The sequence below is a fragment of the Physeter macrocephalus genome, chromosome 7, assembly GCF_002837175.3.
Source record: "Physeter macrocephalus isolate SW-GA chromosome 7, ASM283717v5, whole genome shotgun sequence".
Classification (NCBI taxonomy): Eukaryota; Metazoa; Chordata; class Mammalia; order Artiodactyla; family Physeteridae; genus Physeter; species Physeter macrocephalus.
The window spans coordinates 106,857,181-106,880,652 of NC_041220.1; the positions used below are offsets into that span (position 1 = coordinate 106,857,181).

Below are 23,472 nucleotides of genomic sequence, written 5' to 3' on the forward strand. Positions count from 1 at the left end.
CAGAGCCAGGTTTGAACCCCTTCTCTCACCCTCCCTGGTAAGACACGGGAGGAAAAAGCCTTTGGTTATAAGCAGATGACTTTTAAAAGCCCATTTGACCTGAGGTTGAGTAGTTAATTTATCTTTAAACACACACTCACACACACAAACACACACACACATACCACACAAACCGCTCAGAGAGGTCTCCAGCTGAAATTGGATTTCTGTGACTTTTATTTCACATTGTTCATTTGGCAAATCGTAGCCCATCCACAGCTTCTCCCAAATAGAAATGCGGTACTGCATTTACCTTGAGATATTTTCGTAGTCCAGTGAGTCTGGCCCAGATTCATGCTCAGTGCATGCTAGCTCAACATACGCAGCTGGCTTGCATGTCAAGGAAAGGGTAGAGGAGAGGACAGTGACCACAACTGGGCATTTACTATGTACCAGGTCACATGTGCAGTCACGCCACTGCATGGAAAGTCTTATCAGCCCCATGTATCAGTCCAGATGGGCTGGGGTTTGCTGCAGGAAGAAACAGCCCCCAAGCCTCAGTGGTGTTAAACCACCTGGGATAGTGGTAATGTTCACTGCAGGGGGAGACTAGAGATTCTGCCCCAGAGCTTCCCGACTCAGGGATGCTGGCTGGCAGGACCCTTCTCTCTGAAATAACTGCCCCCATGCCAGGTGGAGGGAATGTGGCAGGTCTCACACCTGCCATTTAAGACCTTGGCATGGCAGTGACGTGTGTTCGGTGCAACTTTCCGTGATTGAAAGTCACACGACCACACCTTACCTAAGGGGAAATGCACGCTGCCTTGTGTCCCAAAGGGGAAGAGCCAGAAAGTTTGTGTCCTTCCCTGATGAGGACCCTAGCCCACTTTTCGAGGAGGAAAGTTGGGCTCAGCAGGCTTGGGAGACTTGCCCGAGGCACCAGAGCTCAGTAAGAACATGGTCACGGCCACGGACTTGTGTTCTTCCTCTACCCACAGGGCTTTTACCGGTTTCACCCTCCTTTCACAATAACCCAATTTCTGATGGCCTTGAAGACGTGTTGGGGGCTCATGGTCATTCCAACTGGCTCACTTCCAGCCCGGCGCTCACCTGCCTGGGAACCCCGGGAGCCTGAGAGGTTCCTGGGGTCACAGCTCATGCTGGGTCACCCTGCCATGATACGTCTCTGAGGGCAAAGTAGGACCAGGACTCCGAGAGTTATAATGTCCCTCCTGCGAGAGCCACGTGCTAAGGCTGTCACCACATGTAAAAATGCATCCATTCGCGCTTTCAGGATAATCTCATAGAGAAGTCAGCTCCAGGGATGCTGAGAGCCTGGCCTGGAGCAGGGGGATAAGGCGAGGGAGGGCTCAGCCTGGTTTAAGGGCTAAGGGGTGGAAGGGGTGCCACCCTCCCAAAGAGCCGAGGTCCCACCAGGCACAAATGATACACATCTGCATGCCCATCTTAGAACGTCCAGACCAGCTGTTTCCTCTCAGACGTGTCGGGGCACAGGTGTCATGGGAGGGTGGGGAGAATCACTCTTTATAAGCTTGGGTTTCAGGGCTTGGGGCAATGCAGGGAGAAGTACAGGGGGTGGCAAAGAAAGACAAGTGTCTGGGGAAGGCCCGGAAGACAGGTCTCTGATCCATTCCCTGGGAGGTGCTGGGCTCGTATCGCATCACTGCCTTTGGCATTTGGGGCTAGAGCTGGAGAGAGGCAAGGGTCCCACATCAGAGAGGGACCACCTGACCTTGACCTTGACCTTGCCTGGAAATGTCTGCAGGACGTCGTGAAAAGCTGGCAGGATCTCGTGGGAAACAAGAGACTTGTGAGGACCTGGCCCAGCCCAGTGTAGGCAGGGGACCCGCTGTGAGTGCGTGAATCCCCTCGCTGCCCCTCTGCCAGGCCGTCAGCAAGCCTCCGCTTGGAGTCCTCTGGATACAGGAGTCTCAGGGCCGCCAGAGGTGGGCGAGTCCATCGTTCCAAATCCAATCCTTAGAGCCCGCCCCTTGTACCGGCCAAGACTGTGGGCCTATGAGGGTGAACTTCTGTGTCTGTCTCCGGAACACGGCGACCTGCAGGCCGGGCCCTAAGCTACGCTGTATCCAGATGTGTGGCCCAAGGCCTGGTCTCGACCAAATGAATGGCTGAGTGGGAGGTAACGTCTGCCAAGGACCCACAACGCGGCACAGGACACACTTGATCTCATTGAAGTAACACTGAGTGTCACGACCAGGCCGAGATCACGCTGTTAAGAGTAGGACCAACATTCAAAGCCCAGTCTCTCTAGACCCTCCAGGGCGCCCCCCACCCCCCGAAAAACCACCTAGACTTCAAAATGCACATATTCATTCACTTATTCATTCATTCTATAAACGCTTGCCAAGTCTACAACATGCCAGCCATTGCTCGAGGGTCTGGGGACACAGCCTTGAGAGGCTCTAAGCCAGGGCGGTGGTGGGCTGTGGCAGGGGACAGGTATGAACCCCAGGGGGCTCACACCAAGCAGTTCTCACAAGAGGGAGGTTATCTCAGCTGCAGCAGTCGGCCCGGGAGGCATCTCAGAGAAGAGGCACGGAGCGCAGCCTTGAAGCATGAAGCATCCGTTGTGATGGAGAGGAAGGGCATCCCAGGCCGAGGCAACAGCGTGAGCAAAGGCTCGCATCTGTGACGGTAAATCCTGAGTGTAGAGGCGCCAAGTGGTCCAGACTGGCCGAGGGTGTTGGGGTGTAGAAGGAGTATTATCGGGAGGAGGGCCAGGCAGGAAGATTCGTCCCCAGTCGTGGGAGAGCTTAGATGCCGAGGTCGAACTTTTGGACCCAGATATAAGTGAGGACTTGACTCCAGTGTAAATGCCGAGCTTTATCGTTGACATCAGAACCGCGGACACACCCTTGTTGCGCAGCTGCTTCCGGCTGCTCGTGGACAGTGAGTCCCGTTCTCCTCCCGCCCGCTCCGCTGGGACAAACTTACCTTTGCCAGGAGTAGCAACCCAGCAGTCACGAGCGTTCCACCCTGGCACTGGCCACCCGGATTCCCACTCCTGCTGCACACCTAGCTCGTGTGGGTGGGTGGTGGAAGTGACCGTGCAGCAAAGCCACAAAGACCCTTCCGAGCCACGAAGCGGTGCTGAGCACCCACAGGAGCCCACCCCCTGGGTCCCTTCACTCCTAGGGGGTCTCAGCTTCCATTTCAATTAAAATGGAAATAATGGTCCACGGGATGGGTGTATAGATAAAACGAGATACGACACTGTCTCGGGCCGGGTTCCCTAGAAGCAGAGTGAGAGACAGATGCCGGTGCACAGAAACGTCTCATCCCCATGGGTGCAGCTCACAAGGTGCTGCCACCTGTGTGGCATCGTACAGCTGAGACGCGTGAGGCTGGGCACGTCTTTGATTTGTCCAAGGTGGTCCAGCCATTAACGCTCAAGTTCAAGACGCCAGCTGAAGTCCTCTGGTGTCCACAGCCCAGTCCCCAGCCCAGCACAGGTGCAAATCAGAAGGGATTCATGAATGTGTGAATCCAGGTGTAGCAGGTTAATTGATGGCCCCCCCCAAAGATATCAGATCCTAATCCCTGGAACCTCCAAGTGTTCCCTTATATGGAAAAGTTGTCTTTGTAGAAGTGATCAAGTAGAGGATCTTGAGACGGTGGCCCCAGATGCCATCATAAGTGTCCTTATGAGAGGGAGGCCGAGGGAGATGTGACACAGACAGAGAAGCATGTGAGGGGAATTCCCCGGCGGTCCGATGGTTAGGACTCCACGGTCTCACTGCCAAGGGCGCGGTTTCAATAGCTGGTCGGGGAACTAAAATCCCACAAGCTGCGCAATGCAGCCAAAAATAAAAATTAAAGGGGGGGAGGCAAAAAAAAAAATTTTAAAAATTTACTTTAAAATAAAATTTTAATAAAGAAGGAGCATGTGAGATGTGACCATGGGGGCAGACTGGAGTGATGCGGCCACAAGCTAGGAATGCCAGCAGCCACCACAAGCTGCGCAATGCAGCCAAAAATAAAAATTAAAGCGGGGGAGGCAAAAAAAAAAAAAAAATTTAAAAAATTTTTTACTTTAAAATAAAATTTTAATAAAGAAGGAGCATGTGAGATGTGACCATGGGGGCAGACTGGAGTGATGCGGCCACAAGCTAGGAATGCCAGCAGCCACCAAAACTGGGAGAGACGAGCCACAGATTCTCCCCTAGAGCCTCCGGAGGAAACGTGGCCCTGCCAACACCAGTGACACTGATTTCAGAAGTATGGCCTCCGGGACTCTGAGAGAATGCATTGCTGTTGTTTCAAGCCACCGAATCTATGATAATGTATTAGTAGCCACAGGGCACTAATACAGTAGGAAACCACCCAGATTGACAATCAGAGCTGACATAGCTTGAGAATTACTGTGCTCTGTACATATTGTAATTCATTTAATCCCACAACAGCCCTGTGGGGCAGGTGCCATTATGGCCCCATTTCACAGATGGAGAAAAGGACGCACAGAAAAGTTAAGTCACTTACCCAGGGTTGCACAGCTAATCTAACGAGTGGTAGAGGTTGGATTGAAACCCATGCATCTCCAGGGCATGCGTTCCTGACCACTGCACGCTACGGTGTCCCCCAGGGGTCACACATCTTGACCAAAGTCTTTCATGCAGAGGGTGAGAGGTGCTAATTCAACCTTGAAAATGACACCATCACGTGCTCTAAATGATTGTGGATTTGGTCAGATCAAATTCCTCAAGCACGTTACTTGGGGGAGACAATTTAGGGTAGAAGCCGGTGATCAGGGCGGACACGTCTACCCCCCTTACTTACCCGAGGAATCCTGCGTCAAGCCCCTGGAGGCCGGCTCTCCCTGGCATTTAGACGCACCCTGGTTCTGTACAGCCTGCTGAGCAGACCTGCTCATCGCCACCTGCTCCTGGGCTCCCTGCTGGGAAGAGACCAGCAAAGGGCCTGATGCTCCAACGTGCTGAGAGAGAGGCCAAGCCAGTCACTCTGTGGATGGGTCCTCCACCCTGCTGTCCGATTTTAGGAGCTCTGTTTGTAGCACTTTAATAAGCATGGAAACAGGTTGAGGGATCAGGATTTATCATAAGAGGGCCTGGGTTTGAGGCCCCGCTCTCTGTTGATAAGCTGTGTGGTCTTGGATTTCTCCAGACCCCTGCTCCTCACCTGTATATGGAGGACGATAACAGGTCCTCTTCAGAGGGCTACTGTGAGAAAATCGTGCGATGCTTGAAAAGCATTGTTATACATGATAGGTCATGGCGTAGGACAGGCCATGGGCAGAGATGATGAAGGTGCAGGTTGGTGGATGAGTTTTGGGAGGGGGTGTGCAGGGGCTCGAGACAGCAAGGAGGAACTACGGAGTTGAGGAATGGGGAGTGTATGCCCTTCCTGTGGCTCCTATAACAAATGAGCACAAATTGATTGGCTTCAAACAATAGAAATCTATTCTCTTACAGTTGTGGAGGCCAGAAGTCCACAATCAGTCTCCCTGAGCTAAAGTCAAGGTGTTGGCAGGGCCATACCCCCAGCAGAGGTTCCAGAGGAGAATCCATTTTCTTGCCTTCTCAGCTTCTAGGCCGCTTTCCTTGCATTCCTGGTCTCCTGGCCCCTCCCCATCTTCAACGCCAGCACCTCGCTTCAGTGGTCACGTGGCCTCACCTTCTGTGTCAAACCTCCCTCAGGCTCCCTTTTATAAGGGCAGCCGTGATTGCAGTTGTGCCCAGCCAGATAATCCAGGATAATATTCCCATCTCGAGACTGTAACTAAATCATATCTGCAAAGTCTCTTTTTGCCATATAAAGCGACGTTCGCAGGATATCAGGATCTAGATACTTGAGGGCCATTGCATAGCTGACTACAGGAAGTACAGGTGGGTTTTGGAAGCCGGGCTGAGACACATGGTCGGAGGCCGCCCAGAAGCCAGGCAGATGTGATGCTGAGCCCCTGACTACTGCCCCCCCCAGCGTGAGCCCAGGGTGGTCCTGAGACCCCCCCAGGAGGAGTCCTATGGTGACAGTTCTGGGGTGGTAGAGCTCCTGCTAGATTACAAAAGGGCCTGAACGTGCCTAGTAGCAGAAGACAGACTGGACATTCATACACTAAATACAAATAGTAATTGCATACCAGGTCTTTACGTCAGGCATTTGATGTTTCTTCAGTGAATGTTGAGTAGACCCTTCTACACCTTGAATGCTCTGCTAGAGAACTTACACTTGATCCTGTAGACCAGAGGTTTTCAGCCCTGGAAGCACATGAGACCCACGGGGGGTAGTTTAAGATAAATGAGTGGGAAGGTATCTCTGTGACCCAGGCTGGGGAAGGACAGGACCCCTAAAAGCACAAACCATGGGGAGAGAAGGGACGGATCCAATTATATCAAAATCATGGGTTTCTGCCCCACAAGGAGCAGCAAGTTCAAGGGTGCCGCAGACAACGGGTGAGAGAAGCCATGTGTGACCTCTAAAACTGAGGCCAGGGATTAACTCCTAGAGTAGTGAGGACCTCTTACAAGTCAACAATAAAAAAGACATGAGTCCCTGTAGGAGAGAGGATCGAGAATAAGAAAGGGCAGTTCCCAGGCAAGAAGCCTAAAGGGTAACACAGGGGAAGAGAAGCTTTAAACTTGTTTAAATCAAATAAAGGCAAACTACACTAATAACATACCTCTGTAAACAGTTAGTCAACTGTTTGCCCAGCTGTCAAAATTAGAAATTTGGAGAACACTAAATGTTGACAAAGACCTAGGGAAATGGGACACCTTGTGCACTGGTGGAACAGTCTAATGCCAATTAATCAAATTAAGTATCCGTATACACTATGACCCAAAATCCTACCCAGAGATTTTTGCAAAGGTCCATAAGATAGACTGTACAGGGATATTAAGTACAGCACTGTTTGTGGCATCGAAAGGCTAAAGGTAACCTGAGTAGCCATCCCTTGGGGAAAAGAATAAATAAAGCATAGTAGATACACACTACAAAACAGTTATGCTGCAGTGAAAGCAATGAACTAGAGCTTCATCATCAACGTGTATGAATCTAAACCCAGTGCTGAGAGAAGTAAAGCACAGAGTGGAGTCTGTAGCCTGATACCACTTATGTAAATTTAAAACACACACATAAAACAACAATACAGATTTTCACAAAGAAAAAGGCAGACAGATGATAGATAGATAGATAGATAGATAGATAGATAGATAGATAGATAGAGACAGATAGATGGTAGATAGATAGACAGACAGGATACGTTGATTTTAAGAACATTTATTAAACATGAGTTTGTCTAGAGTCGAGGGGAGACCACTGAAGGACAAAAGGAATGAGAGCAGTAGATGAGGATAAAAAGACGAAAAACAAATAAATATAAATAAGAGAGGAATGTTGCAGAGTCCAGTAATGATAGTTATGTCAAGAAACAAGGAATATGATTAACTCATCCTTGTGTCCTCCTCTTCCCCCTCCTCTTTTTCCTTTTTTCCTGTAAAGTTATGAGGCAATTCTAATTACAAATGGCTCAGGTTCACTATAGAAACTATGAAAATATAAAGAAAGAGAAGTGAAAACACCCATGTTACGGGTTAATGATGCTGCTTCCTTCCTTTCCTCCAAATAGACGTAATTTTTCATATTTATAAAACTTGGAACCTATTTTTTTTGTTTTGGTTTTTGCTTTTCTCACCCAGCATGATCTCATGAGCATTTCCTTATGTCCGTGGGCATTTTTAAGGCAAATTCCCTCTGAAAGCAGAGTTCCTGCCAGCTGGGGCATCCCCAGGGCCTCTGGGTTTTCAGGGATTGTTCAGGAAACCTCGAGGTTATGACTGTTGACTGTTGTCTGAATGGCCCTGCCGGACACGCTGATGGAGACACCAGTCAAGTGGCCACATTTAGATTTGGGGAAATGTCAGCCTCCTGACCCAAACTGGGGAAGGCAGTGATGCTTAAGTTTCCTTTCTGGATGGGAGCTTGCTAGGTTCCTGGGGCTGCCGCTGGCAGTGATGAAGGCATTGGAGAAATGCGGGACTTACAAGTTCCGAGTCGCACCCCTCACCCCACACAGACCCTCCCGTGGGGTCAACTTCTGCTTGCTGCAGACTCCGTAAATGAACCATTTCCATTCTACAGCCCTTCTGGGGGCCACCTCAGCCATAATCAAAAGCCACCGTACTCATTTCCTGGGGCTACCATAACAAAGTACCACAGGCTGTGGGGCTTAAACAACAGAAATTTGTTTTCTCGTAATTCCGGAGGCTGAAAGTCTGAGACAAAGCTCTTGGCAAGGTTGATTTCTTCCGAGGCCTCTCTCTTTGGCTTGTAGACAGATGTCTTCTTCCTGTGTCCTCACATGGTCTTCCTTCTGTGTACGTCTGGTCCTAGTCTCTTCTTATAAGAAACAAGTCATCTTGGATTAGGGCCCACCCATGTGACCTCATTTTACCTTATCACTTCTTAAAGACCCCAGCTCCAAATACAATCCATCTGAGGTATTAGGGGTTAGGATTTCAACATATGAATCATGAGAGGACATAATTCCACCCATAATAGCCAGCAAGCACTATCGCTCACGTATTTTGGTCCTTTCACTTATTCCAAAATGTGTCAGTGGCAAATGTGTCCCAACACCCAAACAGCGGTTTGCAAGGAGCATGAACTTTTCCAGAAAAAAATATCTGGGCCAGCATGGTTCTGGAGATTGGCATGAATTGAACCAGTATTCTAACCCACTCATTAGCAGAGGGGACCTGGGGTACTTTCTTAACCTCTCCAAGCCTCAGCTTTCTCAGTTTTCTCATCTGTTGGAGGATAAATAACCCAGCAGCCCCCTCCTCATATGTGTCAGGGCAACTCTGATGTGTGGTCCGCTCTCCCAGAGGACTCCAGCGAAAGCACGGAGCTCCCATTGGACACGCCCCCTTCTGTGTTAGTTTCCTAGGGCTACCATAACAAAGTCCCCCAAACTTAGAATGATGGAAATGTATTCTCTCACAGTTCTGGAGGCTAGAAGTACAAAGTCAGATGTTAGCAAGTTTGGTTCCTTCTAAAGGCTGTGAGGGAAAGATCTGTTTCATACCCTTCTCTTAGCTTTTGGTGGTTTTCAGCAGTCCTTGGCTTGTGGCTGTATCACTCCAATTTCTGCTTCCATCATCCTATGGCCTTCCATCTGTGTGTGTCTCTGTGTTTTTTTATAAGGAGACCAGTGATTGGATTTAATGACCTCATCTTAACTTGACTACATCTGCAAAGACTATTTCCAAACAATGCAAGATCCACAAGTACCGGGGGTTGGGACTTCAGTATATCTTTTGCGGGGGAAACAATTCAACCCACCACACCTTCCCTATACAGGGTGACCATCTCGTCTTAGTTTTCCCAGGACTGTCCCTGTAAGTCTCACATCCCAGAAAACCCCTTTGTCCCGGGGAACTTGGGACAGTTGGTCACCCTCATCCCATCTCAAAATTGCACCCCGACTAGTGCCCCCTGGATCACCTCCCAAATAAGCTCTCACGGCCCAGTCTCAGGCTCTGTGTCTGGGGCTGCCAGCCTGGGGCAATTCCTATAACACTGGCCTGATCTCTAGGACAGAGTAACTTGGTAACTGGTAGCTGCTGTGGTTGGTGGCGGTTCTGATTGCCCTTGTTTGCCAGGCACAAAGGCAAATGTCAGGTACAAATGATTATATCGTGAGTCTGCCCCTCCTACCCATCTTGTTGTGGTTCCTTCTTTATGTCTTTGTTGTAGAAGATCTTCTCTGGTAGGTTCCAGTCTTTTTCATCGATGGTTGCCCTGCAGATAATTGTGACTTTGGTGTGCTTGTCAGAGGAGGTGAGCTCAGGGTCTTTCTACTCTGACATCTTGGGCACTCTCCAGGTACAAATGAGACACAAGAAGAAACTGCACAGACTTTGGGGTCAGACAACCTGACCTTGAACCCTGGCTTTGCAGCTCAGCAATTAGGTGAAGGGAAGGCTGGTCCAACGTTGTCCAACTTTGGTTGCCCTCTTAGCCATAATTTTCATTTCTATAAAACAAGAGAATTGCCCCACTTTTGCAGCAGGGCTTCCCAAAGAATGAGAGACAGAGTCAAGACTTCAGTGCAGGGTCTACCCAGACACTCAGGACCGGTTGCTGTCATGATCACTATTAGTACTGGGAAGGCTGTTTCCTGCCGTGCGATCTTAGGGTCACCTGGAAAGAGGAGACAGGACAGAAAAAGCAATCATGGTAAACGCTGGAAGCTTGCACCACCCCTTACCAGCTGAGCCATCAGGACAAGTGGCTTCTCAAAGCTTGCCTTCTCCCCCTCCTTCCTCCTTCTCTCCCACCCACCCTGCCCCCTTCCTGCAAAATGTTCCTGATGGGCTGGGCTGGGCTGCCTTGACCCCTGCGGAGATTACTATCACGCTCTGTTTCTCTGCCCTCAGCCACAGGCTGCCTTCTCCTCTGAGCCTTTGCTGTGTTCAGCATCACTGTGTCCCTCGGGTCATTGTTTGTAAAAGCCTCCAGATAACTGGGCTTCTGCCATTAGCATCAATATTTTCTGGTTGGGAGAAAATGGCATGCAAATGTATGCCTGCGTGATTCCACTGGAGTTCTAAAATTCCTTTTGAGTTCAATTTTGACTTCAAAATCTGGAAGCAAGAAAATGATTCTTTTCAACTTGAAAAATATCCCAAATGCCTGTGCAAAGTGAGGGGGAAAGCTGATGCAGATCTGAGATGGTGGGCTCTAAAAGCAAGCAAAACTGCCCCCAGCCTCTCTGGATGGGCCAGGGGATCCTCTGAGGAGAGAGCATCTTTCATGCGCTCAGTGCCTGTGGGTGCCAGGATCGTGCTGCGCCCTACAGGCGGGCACTGAACGGGAGGGCACAAACTGCCTAACCTTTCAGGAAGAACCGACACGACTCTCACGGGACGGGTGTAGCTTCACGGGAGGAAGTAAGATGGGGAGCTTAAGTGGGCTGACCAGTGCAGGGACCTTTCAAGCTGAGATTGAGGAAGTGTGTGTGCGGAGTGGGGGAGGGAGGCGATGCCTGGCAGAGACGGAAGATGCTGGCCGAAGCCCTGAGCAGGTACAGAGCAGGCATCCAAGGATGCCTGCCAAATCCCTCGAGGCGCTGAAGGCGTGATAGGGATTTGGGGTTTATCCGAAGGACTCTGGGAAGCTACTGCATGATTTTAAGGCATGATTCGTTTTGTACTTTTAAAAGACTTCTTTAGCTGTCTGCTGGGAACTAGATTGAGGTCAGGGGCAGGAAAAATGGATGCAAAGGTGATAGAAACCAGAACAGTGGTTAACTCTGTGGGGGAGTGGGGCGGGGGGAATGGACTAGAAAATGGCACAAGGAACTTTCTGGGGAGGTGGGAATGTTCCACATCTTAATAAAGGTGTTGGTTACACAGGGGTATACTTTTCTCCAAATGCATTGACCTATATATACACTTAAGATCTGGGTAAGTTACCATATGTAAATTCTTTCTTGATAAAAAGTTGTACGTTTTTTAAGAAAGAAAAAAGATGTTTCAGGGCAAAGTCCTCAGGACTTAGTAACAAAAACAGGCAGAGAGGGAGGAAATAGTCAAAGGTGATTTCAGAGGTCCGTCTTGGGCAGGTGGGAGGATGGCAGTGCCAGTTCTGAGAGCAGGCAGAGGAGGAGCAGGCTTGCCAGGCACAGGGAGGCTGCGAGTGGGAGACGTTGGCAGGGTAGTTCATGTGGCTTCCAGTGAGTTGAAATGCCATCCATCAGGCAGCCACAGGGCTGTGTCTACTCAAAGGCTCCTGGGCAGCACCAACAAGACCTTAACTGTACACGTGACAATGACTTGGAAGCCACAACACATGCCAGAGATGTAAGTCATCACTAAGATCCCTGCCCCATTCTAACTTCCCCCAGAAGCATCCTAATGTTTCAGGTCTACTCTGCTCATACAGTAGAACAGCCTGGCCTTTCAAAGCTCTTTGCAGAATTGGAGTTACACGTGTAAGGCACCTGGCTTCCCATCAGTTCTTAAATGGTGGTCTGGGCCCTGACTCATCCGAGAGCTCGCCTGAATCACCAAAGAACCAATGTTCCAGCTCCACGGGTGGGAGTGGAAACTCAGCAGGAGAATTCTGTTTTTGTCTCATCATGAAAATCTAACTTGGACCACCTTTTGTACCTTCAGGCATCTCCATAAGAGTCCTCCCATTTCATTCATTTATCCTCTCATTGGACATATTTATATTAAGAAAATTCTTACAGTGAGCCGGGCACTGTCTTAGGCTGAGGGTACAACAGAGAGCAGGGGACATGGATTCTGCAATCATGGAACTTACAACCCAAGCTGGGCTTGGACACCAGGTGAGGAGATGAAAAGTTGCGGGGAGAGGGAACAGCAAGCACAGAGGCCCAGAGTCAGCAGGAATCATGATGGGAGGCAGGAGTGGCCAAGACCGAATGTGGAGGAAGCACAGGGGGTTTTTTGTAAATAAAGTTTTATTGGAATGCAGCCAAGCACATTCATGTGTGTTTCATTGCCTCCGGTTGCCTTCCCACAAAAGCAGAGTTGAGAGGTCCTGACAGATTGGATGGCCCTTTACAGGAAATGTTTGCCGACCCCTGGGCTAGACTTCCAGCCTGGAGATGCCAAGGGGAGGCTAGATTGGAGGCTACTGAAGGAAGGAAACACACCAGGACTTTTGGGAGGATCTGCTGAGAGGACAGGAGGTGTGACGAATGACTTTCAGAGTTCTAGCCTGTGTGGTCCAGCCTAAACATCCCCCTCTACATTGTGCAGAGCCCCACAGAGAGGGAGGAAAGCCGACGTTCACATCACACTGGATTCTCGGCACTGTTCTAAACACCCTGTGATTAACTTACTTAGGAAAAGAGTCTACACCAGACACTATGGTGAGTTCTTGGACCCAGAGAGGGGTGACATGTGCCTCCGTCCCCAGGGAGATGGCAATTGGGATGCCGCCAACTCGCAAACAGTGGGACATGCCCTGTAGAGGTTTGTGGACCTGCTTGGACCCAGTGTGAAAGATGAAGAGAAGGCTTCTAAGTCAGAAAGAGTGCTTCTGGTCACTTCTTCTGGGGGATGGAGCTACTATTGCAGGAATTATTCATTCTAACTCAGAACGCTTTTCGCTTTTGATCATCTGTTTGATGGCTACGTCTAAACTGAACCCAGAATTACACCAGGTTATCATTTTGTTACCTCTAGAGCTCATGGCTTTTGGTGGCTAGATTTCTAGGCAGTGCCCATGTCTCTCCCCCCGCCCACACCCAACAAGGCTGATATGCAAAGGAATCCAGGACTAATTTGTCAGAGCTCATGACTTTGTTCCCAGCACTGTACTTCGCATCTACTTTCCTTGTTCAGGGAAGCTGGCAGCTTTAAAGAGCTGCTGTGTTTTCACATCGTTCTGATAAACTGGAGTAGAAGAAAGCTGAGATTTCTCTTTATTCTCAAGGATCTTTTCCTAAAAGTAGCACTTTGCCACAATTGCCTAATATTTTTAGCATAACTTGGTGGTATAGTACATTCTCAAAAGAAAATTTGTTTCTCCATGTTAAAGAATATGGAACACTTTCATGATCATTTGTAATAACCCAATGGGTGTATTCAGAGAAAGGATGTAACTATAGCTTATAACATTTTCATAAGTTGGAGAAGGAAGTTCACCCAGGTGAGAGGGCCAGACACCTACAACTGATGAAGTTCTACTGTTTCTACTACTTCTGTTTCCTCTGAGGCTCCCAGGGGATCCTCAGGACCTCAGGGTCCTGCCTCTCCTTCCAGACTGGTCCTCAGCTGAACCACCTGGGAAGATGAGCCCTGAATCCTGGAGGATTTTTTTTTTTTTAACTAAAGTGCTTACATCTGACTCCAGCTTTAGAGCTTTCTTTTGGTAAGATTCCTTTTGATATCTGTTCACCATGAGTGAATTACTGCTTGGGTTTAGGCTCTTTCATTTACACTATTAAATGTATATTTATATATGTATATTTTAATTATGTTATGAAACACATCATTTGCAAAAGAGTATGAAATGCGTCATATACATATCGACTGAAAAAAATGCACAACCTGAAAGTTGAGAGTTATGTTTTATTCGGTGGACAAAACTGAGGACTTAAGCCTGGGACACAGCATCTCAGAGAGCTCTGACAGACTGCTCTGAAGAGGCGAGGGGGGACCCAGGATATATAGGGGGTTTTTTGCAACAAAGACCAGGTAGTCGGAACATCAGAAGATTGCTGTTAATTAAAAAAAAAACAGATTATCTCAAGTTAGGAAATTTAGCGCTTTTCTATGTATGAAATGATGCAAGAGTCTGGGCTTACTGAAATCATTCCTTTGATATGCACCTCAGCTATCTGGGGCCAGTATCCTGTGTTTTCTCATCCTGAGTTTCTTCAGGGTGCAAAGTTGGCGGGGGCTACAATGTCTGATGATTTGATGGCAGGCATTCTGTTTCTATCCTGAGTTCCCTCAGGGCTCACCTTCAGGGTGGCTGTCATGTGATGGCTTGATGGCTGCAACATCCTTCGTTCACTGATATGGCAGGCAATATTTTTCATTCATATATACAAAGAGAAAAATTGTTATTATTGTAATTATAGAATGCATTATATTGAAAAGTAGTAGGGAAAATCAATGTAGTTAGCCAACTTAAGCTATTGCAATGCCCTGGGTGCCTCTCCCTAATCCCTAGCAGGGATTTTGTGCTAATTATTCTCCAGGCTTTCTTTAGGATTTGACCCCTGTATGAATGTGTCCCTTAACAATCTAGTGTTTTGCTTTTCCTGGTTTTTATATTTAAACAAAGAGAATCATCCTGAAGGTATTTTCTGTGCCTTGTTCTTTTACTCAACATATACTGTTGAGCACGATCCGTGTCATATGCCCAGCTACAAGCCGTTGTTTTTTACTACTCTGTAGAATCTTTTGTATGAACGTACCCAATTTATTTATCCCTTCCCTTTTCCATGAGCATTGGTGTCGTCTCCCATTTCCTTGCTCTAGAAATAGTGCTGTTATACAACATTGTAAATCAACTATACTTCAATAAAATAAATTAAAAAAAAAAAAAAACTTCGTAGTGCTACTACGAACATCCGGGTACAATGCACAGGAGTTTCCGTGCTGACGGGAACGTTGGCCGAGGAGCCACCAGCCATGCGACTGTTGAACATTTGCATGTGGCTAGTGCAACCAAAGAACTGAACTTTTAATTAATTTAAATTCAAACAGCACCACTCCAGAACAGATCCACTCTTGAGTGTCATTGCTGGGTCATAGGACACGTACAACTCGCCTTGACTTGGTCATACCCAGGGATGCTCCAAAGTAGTCGTGGCTATTTACAGCCTCAACTGTATATCCACAGGTATGAAAATGCATGTTGCTCATCAACACTTGGTATTGTCATTGTCAGGTTTTTCACATTTTTGCCAATCCGATAGTGTGAAATGGTATAAAATTATGGCTCTCATTCCTATTATGCCAAATTATTCAGGAGAATGAGCACCTTTTCACAAGCTTATTTGCCATTTGTTTTTCCTCTTTTGTGAAACGCTCATTCATACATTCTGCCATTTTCTCTATTAGGTCATCTTTTTCTTATTGACTCATAAGAGTTTTTTTTTTTTAATTTGGGGTACAAATTCTTTGTTTGCTATGCATCACAATACTTCCATTTGTGGCTCTTGTACTCTTTGTATGGTACCCTTTTTTGTCTGTTTGTTTGTTTGTTTTGTTGGGGCAAGAAATTGTGACCTTATTCGGAAAGCCAGCAGATCAAGAAGATGGTGGACTAGTGTCCCAAAGAACCACCTATGTATGGTAACTTTTGATGAACAGATGCTCTTAATTTTAAAGTTGCCAGATTTATTTTTTTTAATTTATGAACTAAGCTTTATGAATGTGAAAGTGTTTTACAGAAAACCTCTAATATGATTGTGTCCATTTTACTAATAGGGAAACAAGGCCCACACTGGTTGTGGGTACTTCCCAGGGTGCCATGATGAGTTGACTTTTTGACAGAGTCAAATCTGGAGTCGAGGTCTATTGCCTCTTAGGTAAGGTCCTTCCTGCAACAGACATGCTGCCTAAAATCTCGCTCGGGGGACACTGGACTTACCCTCCCATACCAACCATACTTAGGAGGGGTTGAATAACTTCTCAGGAGCAGTTGGGCAGAAAGTGAATTTCTGAGCTGTTTTGAAGTAAGAGAGGAGACAGGGAAAAAGTGACACGTATATCCTCTGTGCCAGGCACTTTGCCAGATCAACTGCAGTGAATGAATTTGCCCAAGAGAGGCAGGTATGGAAGTGATACAATGGCCTCCATATCAGGCCAACCTGGGTTCAGATTCCAGACACGGCCCTTACCAGCTAGGTAACTGCAGGCAAATCACTTGCCCTTTCTGATCTTCACTTTCTCACCTGTAAGAGGTTAGGAAGATCTGCTTTGCAACTGCTATTGGGGAAAACTGAAGGATCCCAGTAACATTTATCTGCCCCCCTCCCACCACACACACACCAGATAGGGAGTCCTGGTAAATAATGGAGAGAGTGTAAGCTCCCAGCCGGGCCCACTTCGGTGTAAGTCCTGACTCTCATTGATCCCTACGTGGCCTTGGACATGTTTCAGAAGCTCTCTAATCCTCAATTTCATCTTTTGTAAAAAGGAAAGAAAAGTGGCTGTATCATCACAGTGTGGGCTATGGGAATCGGATGAGATAATGCCTATAATATTGCTGGCACCCAGGAGGTGCTTAATAAGTGCATTTCTCTTCCCAGATTAAATGCAATCACAGCTTGCAGGTTGATTGCCAGGTTGCCGCATGACTGCTGGCACGATATATATTCCAATAACTTGGCGCCTGCGAGTCCTGAGGTGGGCAGTGTCCTTTCCCAGGATGCCTGCAGTACCGCAGGGTTCTTGGCTCAATTCTGTGAAATGGTGAGAAGAATCCTGTTTCCACACATTGGGTCTCTTGGGAAAGGAAGAAAAGCAGGTGGCTATTCCACCGGTGTCAGCTCTGCAGGTGGCAGAGAGGTCCCAGGCAGCTCCACGTGTGGCCCGGGATAAGCAGGGAAGCTCTCTGAGCCTCAGCACATATATATATTCAGTGAACATTTGTGAAGCACCTACTGTGTGTCAAGGAGTCTCCCAGGTTCTGGAAATACAAGAAAAATAACAACTCCTGTCCTTGGGCAGCTTACCACCTGGTCGGGGAGAGGGTTAATAAACAAGTGACGATCCTGCTGGGTAGCGGTGAATGGTTTAAAGAACAATGAAGCAGAATAAGTGGAGAACTGGGGGAGCCCTTAGAAACAGAGGTCAGAGAGAACTTCTCTGAGAAAGAAAGCCGAGATGAAGGGGAGTGGGAAAGCAGGATGTGCAGACATGTAGAAGAAGATTATTCCGGGAAAAGGGAAGAGCATGTGCAAAGATCCTGAGGATATTGGAGGAGTGTCAGAAAGGCAGTGTAGTGGGAGCAGAGAAAGAGAGGTGGGAGAGGGAGGTCAGAGAAGTCAGGGGGCCATGTGGGTGCTGGGCTTAGAGGCCATGGTAGGGACTTGGGCTTTGCTCACCTGCCTTGGGATGTCATGGTGCATTTGGAGCAGAGGAGTGACACGCTCCGTCCTTTGCTCCACAGAATCACTGTGGCTTCTCTCGAGAATAATCTTAAGCCGGGACACAGGAGAAGCAGGGAAATCTGTTGGGAAGCTATACTAACAATCCAATGCAGAGATGATGATAGCTTGCACCAAAATGGTAACAGTAGAAGTGGTAACAAGTGCTCGGATTCAGAATATATGTCAAGGTAGAGCTGACATGATTTCCTGATGTATCAGATGTGGGTGTGAGAGATAAAGATAAGTGTCTGGTTGGCTTAAGCAAATGACAGGATGGAGGGGCCATCAACTGAGGCCAGGAAGACCAGAGAAGGAGCAGGTTTAAAGGCTCCATTGGGACTTGGTAAGTCAAGATGCACATTCAGCATACAAGTGGAGGTGTTGAAAGCCACATTGAATATATCTCATTTCATCTTTAAAACAATATGTGGTCTAGATCACCACATCACTTAGAAATGAGGAAACTTCAATCAGTGCATTGAAGTTCTATCCTAAATGGCACATCTTAAGTGTTGACACATCAGGTAAAAGATGGAGCCAGGATTTGAATTCTACCCAACTGACTATAGAGCCCACCCCCTCCCTTCTCTGTTCCACTCATGGAATCTCTGTGGACAAGTGGGAAGGCACATGCCCTCCCAGCCAAGTGCTCCCAGGTGTGGACTCTTTACTCCATCCAGGACTGCTCTATGACCTCTACAGGGCAATGCCTCATTTAATTCTCACAACAACCTATAACTATCATTATTATCCTCATTCTACAACGGTGGAAACTGAGGCACAAAGAGCCTCAGATTCAGTACATGGTGCATCTAGGATGTGATCCAGAGATCAAGTTCTTCAACACTATGTCATATTCCAAAATTAAATGTTTGTCAAATCAAAGACTAGCATGCAGTTGACTGAAATCAAGATATCGCTTGCTGTGAAGTATCATTCAATGACAGTGTCACCTTATCTTTGAATCAGTAGACGTTTGTTAAATGAAAAAGGCACAGCCCTGACAGCTGGAACCTATAAAGCCTTTCATTTAACAAACATTTATTGATCAACTACTATGAGCCAGGCACTGGATAGGCACAGGAGCTACAGAGGTGACTGAGTCACGGAGAAGCTCAAGGTCTAGTGCAGTGGGCAGGGTCATTCCAGTGCTATAATCAGGATACATAAAGTAAAGTGATTGCATTCAACATTTCTCTTTTTTTCTAGTCTCTCTTATACGTAAGAAGCCGTACGTCTCAGAGCAACAGTGAGTTAAATCTTTTGCATATTAGAAAAAATGGTGTTATCTTGGCCTAGCCTATGCTCTGGAATTTTTTTATGAACTGGGGAATTTCACTTCCCTTTTGACATTGCACTTTTCTCATGTGTATATTGCAGGGAGGAAGAATGTTGTTAATGGTAAATATGAACTTAGGATAACATTCAGCAAGTATCACATTTTGCTTTCATGATGAGTAATTTTTATATGCCTTGTTTTCAAAATAAATAAATAAAGACTGCCATTTCCTCATCTTTACCAGGGTTTGAAGCTGATTCATTTGTGTCTCATGTGAGAACATCTAATGTAGACATTTATAAGGCACATTTGCCCATAGAGCCAGCCTCACACCTGCAGTGTTTTATCCAGGAACATTGATACATGAATGGGAAACTATTAAAAAAAAATCAGGCCAGAGATGATTTCACAGCCAATTTAGCAATTGTCTTTCTCATGTTTTTTGTCTCTGCCTTCCCACAGAAAAGTCTGGACACCTACTGTTTCCTGGTCTTTGCCGCAATCTGCCTCGCAGGTGCTCTCTATTTGTATTTTTTCCTGCCTGAGACCAAAAACAAAACCCATGCCGAAATCAGCCAGGCATTTGCCAAAAGAAACAAGGCCTACCCACCAGAGAAGAAAATTGACTCAGCTGTAACTGATGATAAAACAAATGGAAGGCCTGAACCGGACTCCTCCTCCACACTGGAGAATTGTGTCAAAAAGAGGATTGTCTGAACGGATGATCTCACCATTCTTGGAAACGGAAGAGTCCCCTGCAAGTTTAACGTTACTAAGTATTTAAAAATAAACCTTTGCTAATCTAACATCACCGCCAATTGGGGTTTATTCACAGCTGAATCCCCCAAACTCTTCTGGCAGCTGGAAAGAATCACCCTATGTTTCAGTGGACCCAGCATCCTTCTGTAGACATCCATGGCCTGCCTTCTTCATGACTTACCCCATGATTTCAAAATGAAATTGGGGAAGTAGCATTTGAATGCGTTCTCAAATAATAACAATCTAGTCTGACAGAGGACTCGATGGACTAGAAATCCAGACTGAGTTTCCAGTCCCAGCTCTGCCAGAAATAGCCTTGAGCCACCCTCAGCCTGGATCCTGAAGCATCCAAGGACCCTTGGCTTTGATCCTGGATGAAGGTTTTCATACCTCCTAATAAATGCCTGTTTCCAATCTTTAGCTCTGCCTTGTGGATCTCAGACTCAGGAGAGGCTGATGCCAACCCACCACCCTCCAGGTTCCGTCTCTCCCAGGCTGTCCCGTGGGGCTCCAGAAACATCTTCACCTCTGAGTATCAGATGTGCTCACAGAGGGCATAAAGGGGATCAATAGGTAGAAGACCTAGAGACGCAGACATAAGAAGTAACTTCCCAGAAGCTGAGGCAGGGACTGCAAATTTAACACTGTTCAGTTGAAAAAAACAATGTTAAGAATGATTCTGAAGTTAAACCTAAGCTTGGAGGAAAGGAACACTGTGATTGATTAGTGATGTCTGCCACAGGTATAGAGTGAGAGTATCACACATGCTTTATGTTTGCCAATCTTAGAAGAGATTTACCTGAAAGACAAGGTATTAGTCAGGGTTCTTCGGAGGAACAGGAAAAAATATATATATGTATATATGTAATTTATTATGAGGAATTGGTTCACACAATTACAGAAGTTGAGAAGTCCCACAGTCTGCCACATGCAAGCTAGAGACCCAAGAAAGCCAAAGCCCTGAGAACCAGGGTAACCAGTGGTGTGAGTTCTGCTCCAGGTCTGAAGGCCTGAGAAGAGAAGTGCTGATGGTGTAAGTTCCAGCCCAAGGGCTGGAGATCAGTGTCCTAGCTCAGCATTCAGGCTGGGAGCAAATCCTCCCTTTCTCCACCTTTTAGCTCTATTCAGGCCCTCAGTAGATTGGATTCCCACCCACATTAGGAAGGGCAATCTGCTTTACTCAGTCTACCAATTCAAATACTAATTCCATCCAAATTACCCTCGCAGACACACCCAGAAATAATGTTTAACCAAATATCTGGGCACCCCATGATCCGGTCAAGTTGACACACAAAATTAAACATCACAAGTCCACCGCTTGTCAACTATAGGCATCTCTTTTTAAATTTATTTATTTATTTATTTACTTTTGGCTGTGTTGGGTCTTCGTTCCTGTGCCAGGGCTTTCTCCAGTTGCGGCGAGAGGGGGCCACTCTTCATCACGGTGCACGGGCCTCTCACTCTTGTGGCCTCTCCCGTTGCGGAGCACAGGCTCCAGACACACAGGCTCAGTAGTTGTGGCTCACGGGCCCAGCCACCCTGCGGCATGTGGGATCTTCCCAGACCAGGGCTCAAACCCACGTGCCCTGCATTGGCAGGCAGATTCTTAACCACTGCGCCACCAGGGAAGCCCCCTATATGCATCTCTTTAAATCATACTCAGACTCCAAACAAAGACCATAACAAGGTCATAAATCTGCCTAACATGATAGAACTATCCTATGTTCAACCAAAAGTTCACTAACCCCTTCTCCAGAAGAGGAGGTGAAGTCCTTGAGTGATGTTTACTCTTCTCCTTGATTCTTCATAACTGAAATGCTATGAGGTAAAATTAACAATACTTAAATACTATGATACATACATCTTATGCTAATGTATGTATGAAGTATGTTGAATGTATGTATGTATGTATGTTAACATCTTATGTTACATGTTGAGGGAAAAAAAGAAGAAAGAAAACAAAGATATTGTTAGATCTATAGAGAGAAACATAAACCTGTTCATAAAGTGAGGAAATACTCATGATAATTACAATCTTCATTCTGTAACTGGTCATATGGTCATAGTTGGTATTATCACTACCTTCTTCCACTTTTTGTATTCCCTTGGCCTTCAGCAAACACCTCAGCTGGTCCTGGTCCTTTATCTGGTAGGGTGACCCAAACTTTCTTTCCTGAAGGATCTGGGCCATTCTTAGTCCAGTGACAATGGGGTTGTTAGAGTTTTTCATGACCCTTAATCACAGGGCTTGGTAATATTAATGATGCCCTAAGGGATCTCCTGTTTCCAGACACTCTCCCTTACCTCCACCGTGGACCAGTCATCCAATTTCCCCTTGGTGGCCTGGATCAATCACCCTAGACAGCTCAGTATGTCCCTTTTACTGTTTGCTTGTTGATTCAGAGGCACGAGGAGCCCAAAGTGGCTGGGTGACAGTCTCAGTGGAATCATTATTGTACATCCTGGTGGAAGGCTTCCTCCTCCTGGAACTCAGACTCCTAAGCCAGCAGAGCATAAGGCTGCAGGAACAGGAAACAAACAATTTGCTAGGGGGTCACTAGGGGTAATAGTGAGTGATACCACTCCCATCTCCACCCCTTGGAGTGGAGATCCTGGACCCGTGAATCCGTGCTATGGGAGAAACAGCACCATACTGGACACTGATTCAGAGCATACACAGCCTTATAGGGAACTTTGCCCCAGCTCTGCAAGGTATTGCCACCCAGCTGGCACTGTTAACAAGTCTTCAAAAGGCCATTCCAGCATTCTATGGAGGCTGCTGCTTCAGAATGGTAAGAACATGGTAAGACCAGTGAATTCCATGAGCATGAGCCCATTGCTGTACTTCTTTTGCTGTGAAGCGAGTTCCTTGATCAGAGGTAATTCTATATGGATATCATCATGGTGGATAAAAGATTCCATGATTCCATGGGTGTATAAGAAACACTGTGTGCAGAGTAAACAAATCTGTGTCCAGAGTAATTTTCTATTCCAGTAAGGACAAAACACTGCCCCGTCCATGATGAAAGTGGTACAATGTAATCAACCTACTCCAGGTAGCTGGCTGATCACCTAGGGGAATGGTGCCATATTGGAGACTCAGTGTTAGTCTTTGCTGCTGGCTGGCGGGGCACTCAGCCTTGGCCGTAGCCAGGTCAGCCTTGGTTAGCGGAAGCCCACGTGGCTGAGCCCGTGTGTACCTCAACTCCTGCCACCATGGCCTCTTTGTTGATGAGCCCATTGGGAGATGGCAAGGGTGGCTGGGGAAAGAGACTGACCGGAATCCACCAAATGGGTCATCCTATCCATCTGATTATTAAAATTTTCCTCTGATGGGGTCACCCTTTGATGATCATTCACATGGGATACAAATATCTTCACACTTTTTGCCCATTCAGAGAGGTCTATCCACATACCTCTTCCCCAGATTTCCTTGTCACTGATCTTCCAATCACGTTCCTTCCAAATCCCTGGCCATGCAGCCAGACCATTGACGACAGCCCATGAATTGCTACATAATAACATGACTGGCCATTTCTCTTTCCAAGTAAAGTGAACAGACAAGTGCACTGCCCACATTCTGCCCAGCAGTAGGGCTTCACTTCACCACTGTCATTCAGCGATGTCCCAGAGAGGGGTTGCCGCGCTGCAGCTGTCCGCTTTGGGGTGTTGCCTGCATATCACGCAGAACCGTCTGTAAACCCAGGAAGAGAAGACTCTTCTCTTCCTCTGTCAACTGACTGTAGGGAACTCCTCATGGGGCCACTGGTGCAGACTGGGAGAGAGGAGACAGCGCAGTCAGAGTGGG

At 47.1% G+C, this 23,472-nt stretch overlaps 1 protein-coding gene across 1 annotated transcript in view; it reads left to right on the top strand.

Moving 5' to 3' along the window:
• SLC2A9 (solute carrier family 2 member 9) overlaps window positions 1-20,063 on the top strand; it is a 196,241-nt gene extending 176,178 nt beyond the window's left edge. The window contains exon 12 of the mRNA XM_024119533.3: window positions 19,368-20,063. Coding sequence (XP_023975301.1) covers window positions 19,368-19,622 — 255 coding nt within the window. The 3' untranslated portion in view covers window positions 19,623-20,063. The remainder of the gene's footprint in view (window positions 1-19,367) is intronic.
• The last annotated feature ends 3,409 nt before the right edge of the window (window positions 20,064-23,472 follow it).